Source organism: Equus caballus, chromosome 18 (assembly GCF_041296265.1).
Source record: "Equus caballus isolate H_3958 breed thoroughbred chromosome 18, TB-T2T, whole genome shotgun sequence".
In the NCBI taxonomy this organism is placed as follows: Eukaryota; Metazoa; Chordata; class Mammalia; order Perissodactyla; family Equidae; genus Equus; species Equus caballus.
This window is the reverse complement of record NC_091701.1, coordinates 28,117,997-28,132,500: the sequence shown is the minus strand read 5'-3', so window position 1 is coordinate 28,132,500 and position 14,504 is coordinate 28,117,997. Positions and strand designations below refer to the sequence as shown.

The 14,504-nt window shown below is 35.8% G+C and overlaps 1 protein-coding gene across 7 annotated transcripts in view; it reads left to right on the top strand.

Moving 5' to 3' along the window:
• The window catches only part of ZEB2 (zinc finger E-box binding homeobox 2), a 132,200-nt gene that overhangs the window by 88,446 nt on the left and 29,250 nt on the right, over window positions 1–14,504 (top strand). For 5 of the 7 annotated variants that reach the window (XM_005601473.4, XM_023622551.2, XM_070240842.1 and 2 more), the window contains one exon: window positions 4,501–4,572. The exons of the other annotated variants lie outside the window; for them this stretch is intronic. In XM_005601473.4, the coding sequence (XP_005601530.2) occupies window positions 4,501–4,572 (72 nt within the window). The remainder of the gene's footprint in view (window positions 1–4,500; window positions 4,573–14,504) is intronic. 7 annotated transcript variants of the gene reach the window in all.

The window sequence follows — 14,504 nt, the reverse complement described above, 5'->3', positions numbered from 1 at the left end:
AAATAACTGTCAGTTTAATGTAGTTTCAGTGTCTGTCTGACACCTCCTATTGTAATTCAACCATCTAATCATTCTCTTTTGTTAAGTGTGAATGTGATTTCACACTTTTACCTGGTCAGGTAGTTTTCTTATGATTTAACAGCTAAGTACTTGATAATGATTCCTGCTGTTTGGTGGAACTCTCTGAGGACATAAAAATGGTCCAAGGCCAACTATAATAAAAATAGGGTAAATCATGTTCAAACTAAAACTTCAGATGCCACTATGCAAATGGAAATGTCTTGGTCAAAAAATTGACATAGGAATGGAACATCACTAAGGCATGAAATGATTGACAAAATAAAAGAGAATTAGTCTTATTCCCATAAGCTCCCTCTGCTCATCTTTCCTTGGTAAGGTGGCCTGTAAAATTTTTTTAAATGACCCTTCTATTTCAAGCCTTCGTGTCTCCTTAATCTCTATTCCCGGGACCCAGTGAAAGCCATCGTGATTTACCCTACCTTGTTTTTTCTCTTACGATATAAATAACAGTAGCATTTTCATAAATAGGTGAAGTGGATGGAAAGAGGAATAATAAGCACCGGAATCTACCTATATGCTATTGTGATGCCGCAGACTGTAAAACACTGAGCATAGGCAGAGTAATTGTTTGGTATACTGGAAGGAGGGTAATAAAAGCGCTGCCACCACTACAGAAGATGAAATGTGAAAAAGAGAAGGAAAAAAGACGGATGGCAGTTTGAGTGTGCTGTATTTGTTTTTCGTTTTCCTAACATACTGTGCCAAGTTTCGTACTCTTTCTGTTTCCAATTTTGCTTTCGGTGAAGGTTTCTCGAATCTCAGCAATCCCACACATAAACATTTATCGTTATATCCATTAAGACTTAAGGTTTTAGATTTTCAACTATGAGGGAGAACTCAGCCAAAGATGCTTGAAAGATAAATACGTTTAATTAGGGGCAGAGGATGATCATTAAAGGAAGTCTGACTGCTGCAGAAGTCATTAACAATCTTAAATGAAATTTTTATTTTTATGATAGCCATTTACATGTATAATAAGAGCCAATGATTCTTGGGAGCAGTGTGACAGAAACAGAGTGTGGCGAGAACTCATGTAAGACATACTATTTAAATGAGCTGGTGTTAGCTATTCATATTTGTTAATGAACTAGATATGCAGGGCTATAAGAATGAATGTTCTGATGCTTTAAATTTTAATATCTAGAAATCAAGGGTAAGGACCAATTACTAGAATTTCCACCCTTAAAGGAATAATTAATAACGATATAACAAATGTACGTTTCTAAACTTCTAAAAAAAAAGTTTAATTTTAAAAAACTAAGATCAATAATTGAAAAACAGCCAAAAGAGCAGTGCCAAACTGTAGTAGTCTGTGATTATGGCAGCTTTTTTGTTGGCGATGGATCATAATTCTAAACGTTTTAATATACGGTAATCCATATGAATGCGTTCCAGACCCTGTTGTCACCTGTAGTTAATGGTGCTGGGATACAAATGAACAGGCTGGTCTTTGCTCTTACCTTTATGGTAAATAAACTAGCATTCTGGAGTCACAATAATTAAATAAAATGTAAATCCTTAATCTCATTTGGCTATTTGGACCCAGAAAGTTACCCGGCTATTACCTGTCTAGTTCTAATGATTAGTAATGATTTATTGTTCCTTTTTTTTATTGTTCCAAAAGTGCTCTGATGTGGTGCCTTGATGTCTAATGAAAAGAAATTGGTCTTAAAAAGCTACTCATTGTTTATCCTGACTCTTAGATAACACATTTTTCTTCTGATAAAATATTTTTCTTATTTATTGTTCAAAATACACAATATAGACAATAATTCTAATTCTGGTGCTGTTTTATTTAGTAGTGTTTTATCCCTGGTGCCTGGCTGTCTACCATCATACCTCAGCACATAGCTTTACTCTGAGATAAGCCCCTCTCCTTTGCTCTTTCTCCCATGCTTTCTGTAGTTTGTCTGCAGGATGCAGGTTTTGAACTGAAGAGCTCAGTGGAGTTCTTACTGTGCCTTTCCGGTTCCAGCACAATCAAAGTCTTGTGTTTGGAATTGTCCTTGACATTCTTTCGTCCCACAATGGGGTGGACACAGTGTGCTGGAAACCATGACATCATTATCATTGACACAGACTTAAATAAATCACCTGCATCTTGGCCTCTTTCTGCTTATTCAAGGATTCTTCATCTTAAGGAAGAAAGTGCTCTTTATTTTTACAAACCTTCATCCCAAGGGTGACTGGAAAACGCACTTTTACAAGTGTTTTAAAAACAAATATACTGTGTGGTTTTAGACACAGTATGCTGAGTCAGAGGTGTCTTGGAAAATGTTTAAGGGCTAGGCGTGAGGCAGAAAGACAGCCAGGAATGCCATTAATTTAGAGGGGATATCCCTAACCTACATATTATGTTCTTCTCAAGATGGATTCACACGAAACAATGAAAGAGGCATACACATAGTATTTCAGATACATACCTGAAAAGGCTTAGTGTTTCCTTTTAATAAATCGAACCTGATATTCAAAAAAGAAAAAGGTTGATGTTCAGTAAATTGAAGCAAAGTACATTCTAGGTAAAAGTGACACCATCTCAGTTGCACAATCTTTGGTAAAAGAGAGTAAAGCTAAACTAATCCTACAGAATGCAAACTACACATTTGTATGCCCAGCATTAAATAATTTGGGAAGCAACCACCTATTGTAACTTCTCTTTGCTTTTTCATAAGAAAATGACAATGAGGAAGGAAGTGCGGCAGAAATCTTGAACATTACCACTATTATGCAAAAAAAAAAAAAAATGCTGTTAACTGTTTTCCCCTCAGTGACCTGATCTCTCAGATGGAAAACTGATGATTCTTCTGACTCTCAGCCACCAGAAATCACATGAGATGAGTGAGGAAGAAAGATGCAAAAGCTATATTGATATCTAGCGCTGAACTTCTCAGAAATACCTTAATTTAATTCCTTGCAGAGACCGATAAAAATATCAGATGAGGAGCCTTTCAACCGATCAGTTATTACAATTGACAATAGAATATGGCTATATATTGAATTTCTAAATGTTTTATGCAAAATGCCCCTGTGAAAATATTTCTTAAATAAGAGAGAAGTCCAGGGCCAAGAATGAACTTAAAGTGGTTGTGCGGTTTAAATAAGTATCATTCAAATTATCTGACTATTATGTGCAGTGGCATTAAATTAGCATCTATTTAGATCTGTGTATTTTACCTTAAGAGGCCTATGATTTTTCAGCTGTGATACCATAAAAAGATATGCTGCAGCATACCACTTGTAAAATATATTTTTTAATTTTGCTATAATATTTAGTATATAGTATTTAGTATTTAGTTTATAGCATTTGCTATAGTATTTGTTCTTGTATCAAGTAATTATGACTAGAATGTTATAAGCAAAGAATAATCAGGATAAATTTGGGAATTCACAGAGTCCTACTTCTAAAGTTTCTCTTTGATTATCACAGAGAGATATTTATCCTGGACCATGCTTGGTTCTCATTAGCATTTTTATTATAAAAATACAATTTTTAAAAGTTCATGCTTAATTTACACACTTAGAGGATTTTTAACTGTCAGCTGTCCTTTTCTGTCCTCTCACCTACTCTACAGGTTGGTGGACAGAAAATTTAAGAGTTCTCCTATTTTTTCTTTAAACTCTCCCTGTTTTAAAATATTACAATTTTAGGAAATGACCTTTGATCATTTATGAACGTTCAACTTCAGAATTACATGTTTTCATCTTCATCAGAACATTAAGCTGTTGTTATATCTATAAGTTTTTCCTCAGAAAATGACTATGATTATCCACTGGGGCATAAATGATAAAGAAGAAAGATATTTATGGAGTGGTAGGGAAAGGAATAAAGAAGGTATGTTTTAGAAGTTTATAGAAAACAGTGGAACAGGTGTTTTCAATACCTCTGGGATATTTGTTTTAAAAACTGGTTATTTCAAGTTTTGATATGTAGAATTAAGTTTTTTTAAAAAGTATGCTTGCATAGTTTAGCACCATCAGAGCTACTCCAAGGGGGGCCAAGCATGAAAATAAAATAAGAAATTGTGACTTGCTACTAACATCCAGAGTGACCAGAGGCCCAGCAGCTGGTGTGCTTCATCAGAAAGACAAATACTTAGTTACTTTTGACTCTTACTGAAAAAATAATATCTTTGCCCCTGTTTGTCACTGGAACTGCCACCAGAAGAAAAGCCCTTCATTTGCCCTAAATAAGCACCTCTGTTTTTCACAGTTTGCAGTAATGCTTAAAGTAAATAAGTTCTTGTGCAGCTAGCACTATTGGATTCATTCAATTGCCTGAACAAAGCTATTGTTTAGAGGTTTACAACAAGCCTTTTCTCTGTTTCCTTTAAAAGAATCTTCCTTGTTCCTGTGGTTGGCATGCTTAGTATAGTAAGCCTTTCTACGATTTTAAATGCTAAAGATAATTTTCCCCCACAGAAGAAATGAAGGAAGACTATGACACTATGGGGCCGGAAGCCACGATCCAGACCACAGTTGACAATGGTACAGGTAAGTTGTGTGTACCACGATAGGGTCAGATTTGTCCTGTGTCATGTGGATTCAGTGAGTAAGGGAAAGAAATGCTGGCCATCCATTTCTATCTCCATGACTTAACAATTAAGTCAGATTTTACAAGTCTCTCATTGTGTTTCAAATCAGAACTCTCCATATTCTGATATTTTATTCAGCAAATATATCTTTATTCTTAAACCGCTGATTTCCCTGGGAAAGTTGAGGAAGCTGAACTGGATAAATAAATCCTTTCAAAGCGTGAGTTAGGTAAATTTCTGGTAGTAATTTTTATTTTAAATGACTGCATAAATAATTTTAAAGTTAGAATATAATATGCCTCTTCTAGCCACCAGTTGATAATTAGTCATTGAGAATTCAAATGATGTGGTGTAATTTAGATTGTAAAATGTTTTTTCAGAAAGACAAACCAAATTTCTATGACATTCCTCACAAAAATTGATCATCTGTGTTCCTCATTATTCTTTCTTCACTTTTAATTCTCAGTACCCTCCAGCCCCTCTAAATAATGTTTTCTAGACGGAAGTTTTATAGAGAAGAACTGATAATTTCACTTCTTTTTAATGGAGCTAAAAAATTACCATGGGAAAGTAGTATGCAGTGTTTTTTCACTCTGCTCCTGCTGTAGGATTGCGTTTCAGGGCAATTGTGACATTCCATGTTCTTTCCCCAAGACTGAACAGTGTCTTCTCTCACATTCTCACATCACCAGTGTAAATTTACATTGGCTTATGATGTTTATCTCTCTTTTCCTGCATAAAGTGAATTATTTTTGGTGTTTCAAACAGTCTTTCACACTACCATTATAAATATTAGCATAGTGCCTGGTATAAGGTTTTCTTCCAAAACAAAAACAAAAAAATCACATAACTATTTCCACTCAACTCACCAATGAAAAAGAAGTTAGTTTTATGAAGTTTCAGAAATGTAGATAATTAAGATGATATCCATATCTCCCTTATGTTGATATATATCATAATAAACTGCTCATGCTGTGTTTCTATTTAGAATGTTCTTATTAATAACTTAAAAGGCACTAATTCACTTGCTTGGGTGTAAAATAAGAGAAAGAATGAAAAACTATTTTTCTTTCATTTGAGTAATGTCAATTTAAGGTACAAAAATGGAAGTGTACAACATGGGGTATGGAAAAGGTATAGAATTAGGAACTAATAATCCTAATTTTTAGGCATAGCTCTGGGAATAACCACATTGTGACCTTGGGCAAGTCAGCTACCCTCTTTGGAACTCACTTTCTACACCTGAAAAATAAATAGATTGAACTAGTTGCTTGTTCATAGTATTTCTATTTTTAATATTTTATGTTGCAGGGCTACCATGTAAAATAGAAACAAGACAAAATAACTTCAAATAAAAACATAATAATAAAGAGATACCAGAAATCAGATACTTTCTATAATGTCCCAGCTCATGGGAGCAAAGCAGGCTTCATGTTCTTTTTATTTATTTTTATTTATTTTATTTTATTATTTTTTTTTTTTTTTGAGAAAGATTAGCCCTGAGCTAACATCTGGTGCCAATCTTCCTCTTTTTGCTCAGGGAGACTGGCCTTGAGCTAACATCCGTGCCCATCTTCCTCTACTTTATATGTGGGACGCCTACCACAGCATGGCTTACCAAGCGGTGCCATGTCCACACCCAGGATCTGAACCAGCGAACCCCGGGCCACTGAAGTGGAACGTGTGCACTTAACCGCTGTGCCATTGGGCTGGCCCCCTTCATGTTCCTTTTAAAGAGAAATCAATTTCAACTTCCAGTATAAATAAATGCTAATTTTTACTAACTTTATAGGCAAAGTGTCACAAAAGTAAATTTATCCCACAAAATGACAATTTACTAGCTACTTTATATGTTAAAGTGAGTATTCAGAAGAGGTCTCATAAAGGAGGTGAAATTTGAACTAAGCACATCTTCAGGAGTCATAGAAGAGTGAGGAAGGGCTTTCTAGCAGAGGAGGAGTGTGTAGGCCAAGGGAGGAAATTGTGATATTTAGTCAGAGGATAATTAGTTAAAAGACTGAGTGAATCAGAGGGTCCTAGAAGGCTGGGAAATGAAGCTGGACATTTGAGTTGAAGCCAGCTGATGGTGAATGTAAAGCATCAAACAAAAGATTTTGGGTCACGTTATACTACCGTGATTCTGTGGGGAAAAACCAGACTTTGAGAGACCAACTGGAAGTCATTTTAGTTATTCAGGCATGAAGTGATAAAAAACTTGTCCTAGGGTGGTGACAGTGGTGAAACTAGCAGCATGACTTTTTAGCAACCAATTGTTTCTCTGGGTGATGAAGTCAAAATGGCTTCAAGATTACATATTTGCATGTTTAGAATACGTCAATACTTGCTATTTCTAGATAGACAGAAGAAAGATCCAATTTGGGGGAGGAGACGTTGAGCAGGTCTTTAGACAAGTGTTTTCATGTAAAAGTTAGACGTGTGTATGAGAATGTCCACTGGAAATGAGGAATTGAAACCCAGGAAGTCAAGGCTGGAGATAGAGATCTGAGAATCATGCAAATATATTCAGATAGTATTTAACATCATGAGACTATGAGATTTACAATTAAGAGTGTATTTATTGAAGCAAGTAGAAAGCTAGGGCCAGGGATCCTGGTAGGTAGGAAAAATCGAATTCATTGAAAGAAAAAAGATTGTAAGAGAGAGAGAAAAAATTAAATATCCAGAAGGCAAAGAAAGAAAGTTTCAAAAAGGAGAGAATGGTCAATTCAAAAGACTCAAATAACTACCATTGAAAGAATGCTGAGTAAATACATTGGACTTGGCAATTAGGAATTTACTGGTGAACCTCAGGTTATAACTCTGCACTTTTAGACAATAAATACATATCTCTTCCCAACCGTAAGTTTACTGCTTCTTATGCCTAGCATCTTTTTGGATGCTAAATACGTGTAGAATTGAAATAAGACATCTTTTCTGGTTGAAATGACTTATTAATCGACCGCGTCTTTCTTTTCACTGAAGTTCTCCTGATCAAGTTCCAGCTGTGTTGGCTGACCTTCTTCTCTAGCCATCTCAACCTATAATGATGCCTTCCTCCGATGAACTCTTACAGAACAAGTCAGCTAGCTACCAGATGCTGTAATGTGTTGTTAATTAACATGTTGTCTTTTCCAAATTAGATAGCAAACTCTGAGAGCATGGATTGTTTCTTAGGCTACCACATTGTCTATAAGAGTGCCTTAAAATTAATAGGCTCTCAATAAATGTGTTTTTTATTAATGAATATGGAATCGTTTAATATCAGATACCATTTTTCTTTTCTAATTGAAGCAGAACCAACAGACATAGGAATAGATAAATTTTAAACAAGTTAAGCAAATTTTCTGATAAAAAGTGTTGTTATTCATTGGGATAAGTTATCAAGGGAAGACAACGAAAATGTCTTAATATTTCTGAATGCTCAACACACAAATTTCCTTCCTAAGTAAAGAAAAGACCTCTTTGAAGTTATTCCTCAGTTCTACAAATCTATTAAATAGTAAAATTTAACTAACTTCATATAAATAGATAAAGTAGTCTTTTTGAATCTAAAGGTATCTCCTTCCTAGTATATTTTGCTGAGTTTAAAGCTATAAGCTTAGTGGGAAGGTTTAGTTGAATCGAATCGCAGAATGCTAAAATTCAAAGTTACACTACAGAACAATTCCTTAACTGTAATATGATAGTTGAGGAAACTGTAGTAAAAAAATACCGCATAGCTAACTGGCGGCAGATTGGGGAATAAAATCTAAATCACCTGGACATATCCTTTCACCTTAGAAAGTTTTTCACCACTCTGAGGAGCTGATCCTGCTAGAAACAATAGTATTGTCTTTGACTCTTACATACTTTATCTAATTAGTCATCAGGTACTATCAATTCTACTGGTACAAATATTGTATATCACTTGCATTTATCCCCATCCTTTTTTCACTATCCTAATTTAAATTCTCATCTTTCATTTGAGCTATTACAATACCTTGTTAACCGGGCTCCCTGTTATCAATCTCTAATTTCTTTAATCCATTCCTCACATTAACAGAATTAGTTTGAAGTTGTTTTCCTAAACACTTAGGGCAGATGGATAGTTGTAACTTATCCCCCACTCCACTTCATACTCAACTTTCTATGGTTTTCCATTGCTTTCAGAATGAGTCAGCATTTGAATTGGCACCCTCCATGATCTAACCCCATCTTGCCTTTAATACCACTTCCCAGAATATGCCTCAGCTTTGAAAGACTGTTTACCATTTATAGGTCTTTGCCCTTGCTCATAGTTTCCTTTCAACCTAGAAAGCCACTCATCCTTTCTTAGCCTACCAGCATCATACACATTCTTTTTTTTTTTTTTTGCTTGAGGAAGATTGTCGCTGAACTAACATCTGTGGCAGTCTTCCTCCATTTTGTATGTGAGACGCCATCACAGCATGGCTTGATGAACAGTGTGTAGGTACACACCCACGATCTAAACCTTCGAATCCCGGGCCACCAAAGCAGAATGCACAAACTTAACCACTGCTCCACCAGGCCAGCCCCATCATACACATTCTTAAAACCCATCTCCACCTGGAAACCATCTTACAGTTTCCTACTCAGGATTAACCACTCATTCCTTTGAGAGTCTTCTTATAGAATTTATTTCATTCTCTCTCATATTATACTTAGTCACTTGCAGGTATGTTTCTCCCTGCTAGATTGTAAGTTACTTGTGGGCAGGAATTGTGTGGGGTTGTAGTCACTTTATCACCACAGATCCTGGAATGGTCTAGGTCAGAAAGAGTTTTTGAAGAAATGAGAGAGCGAATGAGAGACAACACTTGAACTTCCCTTTCATATTTCCAACTTGAGATATTTTTTGACACCCAGCCTGAAATAACCAATAACATTTTCATCTCTCATTATTCTATTCTCCTAAAAGACTCAACTGTGTTTGACTGTCTCTAGCCTTTATGTCCCCCTCTATTTGGTTAGTCCACATTCTTCCTATAACACTTTTCTCATTGTCTAAATTGCCTTCATAGAATTCTTAATTGCCCCTTAATACCTATAGGACAAAATCCACATTCTTTAGTCCTATATTAAATGTCATCCATTTCATACCAACAATGTTCCATTTTTGTCAGACCACATCCCTTGGTGATATCAAAAAAGAATCACATTTGTACAGAGCTCTGAATCTCTGCTCATGCTATTCCTTGAGACCCTAATTTCACACCCTCTGTCTTCTGGTCATCCAAATTCTTCCCACCCTTCTGTTCTTCCAGGCCAGCTCACATCCCATTTCCTTAATATGGTCATCCTTGAACACCCCAAGCCACATCGATCTCATCCTTCTCTGATTTCCCACAGCCCTCAGGTATACACCACTAATTTTAACATGTGGAATTGTTCCTCTTTGTATTATTTGTACCGATTTCATCCAGTTAACTTCATGAAGACAAGAGATTTCCTCAGCTATAAAATGGGGGTAGATTATCATGATACCTACCTCATAGGATTGTTGAGGTCATTCAATAAATAGTGTATATATTGGCCTTAGTACGTGCCCAAAAATATTTGCTTTAAGAATAAAAAGGACTATTCCCTGTTTGCCTCAAAGTACCCAGTGCAGCAGCGAACACACATGGTACATTATGACTGGCAGGATGAGTGAGGGAGGGAAGGAAGGAAGAAAGGAAAAAAGGAAGGGAGGAAGGAAGATTTGGTGGAGAAGAAATGGACTCTGAGAAAGGAAGCCCCAATAGGGGAAAACATTCCCTGTGAAGGGGAGCAAGTCCAGTATCTTCAGAGAGTGCAACCAGGATTTAGTCCCTGAAATCAACCTGCTAAAGGCAAAGAACAACAGCCTAGAGTGTCACTGCTTTTTACAACAAAGTTAGATTAGCAGCACAGCAAATTGCTTTAGAACAACATAAAGCATTGCAAACCCTGATTTATATTAATAACTTTCTACATTGCATTTAATGTTTCTACATTGGTTTAATGTTTTAAAAATGAAAGAAAATTGTATGCTTTAACACATAAGACAAAGAACGCCTTTTTACAAAGAACCTTATATCTTCCAGATATTAATCAGATTCAAATTCAGAATGAAATTATTATGTAGAATTTTTAAGACTGTGTGAAAAAACTATTTTCTAAGAAGATTAGAGAAATGGAAAAACTGAGGAGCATTATAAACATGAGTTTGCCTATGTGCTAGTAGTAACAAGGATCTATCTCAGGCGCTTGGTGATCATTAGCATCAATGCGCTTCCACGTGCATATCAAGACCCAAATAGGCCCCTGATGTTTTCCTCTTTGAATGTGTGAAAGTTATATTTACTCAGACAATCTACTACTCTAGTTATAAAGGGCTATTAATAACCACCTGCATCTCTGCTTCCTTTGCTGGGAAAGGAAAAGCCCCTTAATCTAGAAACTGGGCAAAGCCAATTTGGGTCTCAGTTCCTAATCTTACACAACGCAAGAAAATTATTGCCCAAGCACTAACTATGTTGACTCTAACCATAGTCATTAAACATGCTTCCAATATTTTAAGAATAATATATAAATGCTTTTACATATGAAAGGCTAATGTCCTTTGGGGATGCTCCAGATTCTAGAATCAGATAAACTACATTTGAATTTTGTCTCTACCAATTACTAGTTACATGAACTTGAGTATATACTAAGCTTTTCTACATCAGTAAAATGGAAATAACGATTCCCTGTGTACAACGACTCATTGTAGGGTTTAAAGGGTATCATTTTAAAGTACCTAGTACAATGTCTAACATTATATGAGATGCTCACCCAGTTTTGGTTATATTGCCAGTCTGTTTGCATCTACAAGTTTTACACCATTTTTATTCATTAAGAAATAAGTGCATTTCTTCTCTTCACACTGATTCCTTATTAACTTCTCTAGAAAACAAAAAGGCAATATTTAACAAACTTATAATGGAAGGACTAACCAGTCAATTTTGAGAGCCTTTGCCAATTAAATTCCTTTGATATCTTGGAAAACTACCCAGACTAGTTGGAGGAAAAATTTCTTTTCACTCCTCTGATAATGCATTTGAGGTTAAAATATGAAGATTAAGGGGCTGGCCCAGTGGTGTACTGGTTAAGTTTGCGCAATCTGCTCCAGCGGCTCTGGTTCGCAGGCTCGGATCCCAGGCACGGACCTAGCACCACTCATCAAGCCACACTGTGGCAACATCCCATGTACAAAGTAGAGGAAGATTGGCACAGATGTTAGCTCAGGGACAATCTTCCTCACACAAAAAAAGAAGAAGAAGATTAAGAAGGAATAGCTTAGTTTCCTATCTCACTTCATCTTTATCTAGCATCCTTCTTTAAATGCAGAAGAGGATTTAGTAGTATATATAAGGTTTGTGGATAAGGAGGATGAAAGCTGTTGAAGATTTTTCCTTTACTTGATCACTAACCAGCATCAGAAATTATCTCTTTTTTTTCTTCTTGTCCTGGATAACAATCAAATATACAAATAATGAAATCTTTGTCACTTGTTAGCAACCACTAAGATACCTACATTCATTCTTTTCAGTCAAAGTATTTCTCGGGTGCAAAATTTAAACTGACCCTTAAGAACGAAACTCTAGGGAAATAGAAGATATAGTTCCTGTCCTTAAGGAATGCAAAATTTTATGATTCCAGTAGGAAAAACAAGAATCATAAAGACATGAAGCCAAAATTTACAAATAAATAATTATAGCCTCATTAATTGTTCAGATCCATAGTCACTTAGGGCAACCCTACTAAGTGCAAGGCATTTTGTTGGGCATTATGAAAGATACAACGAAGAGTCACTGTCATTAAGGACTTACATTCAACTGGGTGAATAACACAATGGTAGATGAATAAGAAATGTGTGTAAAATGTTTGAAATAATAAATGTTCAATTGTTACTAGCCATTAGTATTAGTATTAGTATTAATGATTATAATAATATATGTATTAAGGTGTTATATTTGAAATACAACAATCTATGTAGGTTCAAGTGAGAAGTGTTCGACATTACGGAGGGTTTCTGACAGAGTGGAGGGTCAAATGTTGGAGACTTGAAAATAGAGAGGTGCCTTAGAAAAATGTAAATTTCAGGGAAGGGTTTCTTCAGGACAAAGGCTTATTGAACCTGCTTCCGTGCAAAAGAGAGAAAGGCTGAAAATGTAAAAGGAGACTGGGTGAAGGATGGAGTAACTTATCAGAAGGCTTGTAAGGGAATGGCATTAGATGTAGCCTTGGCTGTGGGTAGAGACATATCATTTTTAGCAATAATATCAAAAAAAGAAGGAAGAATGATGGTAGAGAGATTTTGATTGAATTTAAGGTAGTTAAGGGAATTCACATCGTATGGGTTGTACTCTTTGAAGTAGGTAGGAAAAGAGCTGATCAGTTGACAATAAGGGAATGGGAAGTAGGATTGGAATCTTGAAGAGCAGAAATTTAGAGTAATTGCTGTGGACAGTGTCTGGAGATTCAATTATCATAAAAGAATATCCTATTTTGATAACATAGACTGAACCAAGTCTATACAATTCTCTAAGTTTCCATAGACATTTGGGATACTCTAGAAGCAGAGAAATTGGGCTGGATTTTAGTTTGGCAAGACCAGAATGGTACAAAAATAAAGAGCAGAGAGGAAGTGATTTCAGGCTCCAAGGTGAACTGAGGCAAGTAAAATCAGAATGGGTAAAATGGACTAGTCAGGGCTTGATTATCAGGATGAAGTACTGTTTCAGGGGAGTGAGGAACTGAATGATGGAGAAGGGCAGAAGGTTGAAACCAGGCAGTGAAAGTTCCACGTTCTGGTTCATAGAGATGGAATTGTCCCAGGTTTATTCCAGTACCAAGGTGTAGCCATCCATTTTGTTGGACTAGAGAAAGTCAAAGCACTATGAAGCCAGGATTCTGCATGGACTATCTTTTGAGTAATACAGTTTCCAAGAATGATAGTAATGGCAGCCTAGGGTAAACATAATCATGGAACAAGTGTTATTTTACTTGAGCTATGTAGGTAGTGTCCTAAAACATGATGGTGAAAATGGATGACTTAGACTTCAAAGAATTACATTTACAGATTGGAGGCTTTCTGAGCGTAGAGGTTAGGTTTGTTTTTCTCCATATTCCCTCTCAATAGGCACAGTGTTTGTACAGCCTTGATGGTTGATAAACAGGTTGTTTGTTGAATTAATGAATAAATGAATAAACAAATGAATGGTGAGCAAATTAATAAAATAGGAACCCTAGTTTGAAATGGTAATGTTAACCAATCCTCTTTGCTCTGTGTATTAAGACAGATGAAAGCAAGAACGGCTTTGCTGGAAAGGTCTGTGGGAGGTGGGATACTACCAAAGGGTGACACAGTTTCATTTAATCTGAAGAAGTGAAGAGCATGTAGGAGGATATCATTAAGCATGTGGAGGGATGAACAAGTAACATGTGAAATGGGAAAGCAACATGAACCGGGAATAAAGTTTTTCTTGGTCTCTAGTCCTAAATTCAGCTTGAGACAATTTTTATTTACTCTGACCATAACAGTTAATAAAAATTCACCTTTGCAAGATGCTTCATAAGTTATCCCATATTGAGTGCCTTTAGAAAGATAATTAAAAATAAGAAATATCCAAAGTAGGAAAATACCATCCTTAAATAATCAATGGAAATTTTAAATGAGCATTTTGAGTGGAGAATTTGAAGAACTTTTATGATCTGTTCTCTTTGTCCCAGCAGACTTAGTTGTGGATCATCCAGTAAAAAGATAAAACAAATACATGGAATTCAGAAGAGCAGGGACATGAAAAGAAAGAGAAAAAAAGTTTAAAATTTAATATTTATTTATATTGAAGTTGGCATTTACATTGGCTAACCCCATACTAATCTTAT